Consider the following 2,500-nt stretch of genomic DNA (forward strand, 5'->3'; position numbering starts at 1 on the left):
TCTCTATCCTGACATCAACGTCATCACAGGTCAGTCCCCTGTCCTCCTACACCAGTCTCTATCCTGACATCAACGTCATCACAGGTCAATCCCCTGTCCCTCTACACCAGTCTCTATCAGCATCAACGTCATCACAGGTCAGTCCCCTGTCCCCCTACACCAGTCTCTATCCTGACATCAACGTCATCACAGGTCAGTCCCCTGTCCTCCTACACCAGTCTCTATCCTGACATCAACGTCATCACAGGTCAGTCCCCTGTCCTCCTACACCAGTCTCTATCCTGACATCAACGTCATCACAGGTCAGTCCCCAATCCCCCTACAGTCTCTATCAGCATCAACATAATCACAGGTCAGTCCCCAATCCCCCTACTCCAGTCTCTATCAGCATCAACGTCATCACAGGTCAGTCCCCTGTCCCCCTACACCAGTCTCTATCCTGACATCAACGTCATCACAGGTCAGTCCCCTGTCCTCCTACACCAGTCTCTATCCTGACATCAACGTCATCACAGGTCAGTCCCCAATCCCCCTACTCCAGTCTCTATCAGCATCAACGTCATCACAGGTCAGTCCCCTGTCCCCCTACACCAGTCTCTATCAGCATCAACGTCATCACAGGTCAGTCCCCTGTCCCCCTACACCAGTCTCTATCAGCATCAACATCATCACAGGTCAGTCCCCTATCCCCCTACACCAGTCTCTATCCTGACATCAACGTCATCACAGGTCAGTCCCCTGTCCCCCTACACCAGTCTCTATCAGCATCAACGTCATCACAGGTCAGTCCCCTGTCCCCCTACACCAGTCTCTATCAGCATCAACGTCATCACAGGTCAGTCCCCTGTCCCCCTACACCAGTCTCTATCCTGACATCAACGTCATCACAGGTCAGTCCCCTGTCCCCCTACACCAGTCTCTATCCTGACATCAACGTCATCACAGGTCAGTCCCCTGTCCCCCTACACCAGTCTCTATCCTGACATCAACGTCATCACAGGTCAGTCCCCTGTCCCCCTACACCAGTCTCTATCCTGACATCAACGTCATCACAGGTCAGTCCCCTGTCCCCCTACACCAGTCTCTATCAGCATCAAAGTCATCACAGGTCAGTCCCCTGTCCCCCTACACCAGTCTCTATCAGCATCAACGTCATCACAGGTCAGTCCCCTGTCCTCCTACACCAGTCTCTATCAGCATCAACGTCATCACAGGTCAGTCCCCTGTCCTCCTACACCAGTCTCTATCAGCATCAACATCATCACAGGTCAGTCCCCTGTCCCCCTACACCAGTCTCTATCAGCATCAACGTCATCACAGGTCAGTCCCCTGTCCTCCTACACCAGTCTCTATCAGCATCAACGTCATCACAGGTCAGTCCCCTGTCCTCCTACACCAGTCTCTATCAGCATCAACGTCATCACAGGTCAGTCCCCTGTCCTCCTACACCAGTCTCTATCCTGACATCAACGTCATCACAGGTCAGTCCCCTGTCCTCCTACACCAGTCTCTATCAGCATCAACGTCATCACAGGTCAGTCCCCTGTCCTCCTACACCCAGTCTCTATCAGCAATCATTTTTATAGGTTGGTAACTCTATTTCCAGAGTAGCTTCCCCCGACACTGCTCATACCAACTTATAAAACATACCTGCCTTAGATGAAGCATTACCAATATATTGGACCAAATGAAACTGATCCTAGTAAAAGGAAGCGGTAGGAGGGTTTGGGGTTTGGTCGTAGTTAAACCTTAGATGAAGCCTTACCAATATATTGGACCAAATGAAACTGATCCTAGTAAAAGGAAGCGGTAGGAGGGTTTGGGGTTTGGTCGTAGTTAAACCTTAGATGAAGCCTTACCAATATATTGGACCAAATGAAACTGATCCTAGTAAAAGGAAGCGGTAGGAGGGTTTGGTCGTAGTTAAACCTTAGATGAAGCCATACCAATATATTGGACCAAATGAAACTGATCCTAGTAAAAGGAAGCGGTAGGAGGGTTTGGGTTTGGTCGTAGTTAAACCTTAGATGAAGCCTTACCAATATATTGGACCAAATGAAACTGATCCTAGTAAAAGGAAGCGGTAGGAGGGTTTTGGGGTTTGGACGTAGTTAAACCTTAGATGAAGCCTTACCAATATATTGGACCAAATGAAACTGATCCTAGTAAAAGGAAGCGGTAGGAGGGTTTGGGGTTTGGACGTAGTTAAACCTTAGATGAAGCCTTACCAATATATTGGACCAAATGAAACTGATCCTAGTAAAAGGAAGCGGTAGGAGGGTTTGGGGTTTGGTCGTAGTTAAACCTTAGATGAAGCCTTACCAATATATTGGACCAAATGAAACTGATCCTAGTAAAAGGAAGCGGTAGGAGGGTTTGGGGTTTGGTCGTAGTTAAACCTTAGATGAAGCCTTACCAATATATTGGACCAAATGAAACTGATCCTAGTAAAAGGAAGCGGTAGGAGGGTTTGGGGTTTGGTCGTAGTTAAACTTAGATG

General features: G+C 48.6%; 1 protein-coding gene across 1 annotated transcript in view; it reads left to right on the forward strand.

Moving 5' to 3' along the window:
- Window positions 1-7: 7 nt before the first annotated feature.
- The window catches only part of LOC116369661 (rho GTPase-activating protein SYDE1-like), a gene marked incomplete at its 5' end in the record, with an annotated part of 13,116 nt that continues 10,623 nt past the window's right edge, over window positions 8-2,500 (forward strand). Inside the window, one exon of the mRNA XM_031819569.1 lies at window positions 8-29. Coding sequence (XP_031675429.1) covers window positions 8-29 — 22 coding nt within the window. The remainder of the gene's footprint in view (window positions 30-2,500) is intronic.

Source organism: Oncorhynchus kisutch, unplaced genomic scaffold, assembly GCF_002021735.2.
Source record: "Oncorhynchus kisutch isolate 150728-3 unplaced genomic scaffold, Okis_V2 scaffold2274, whole genome shotgun sequence".
In the NCBI taxonomy this organism is placed as follows: Eukaryota; Metazoa; Chordata; class Actinopteri; order Salmoniformes; family Salmonidae; genus Oncorhynchus; species Oncorhynchus kisutch.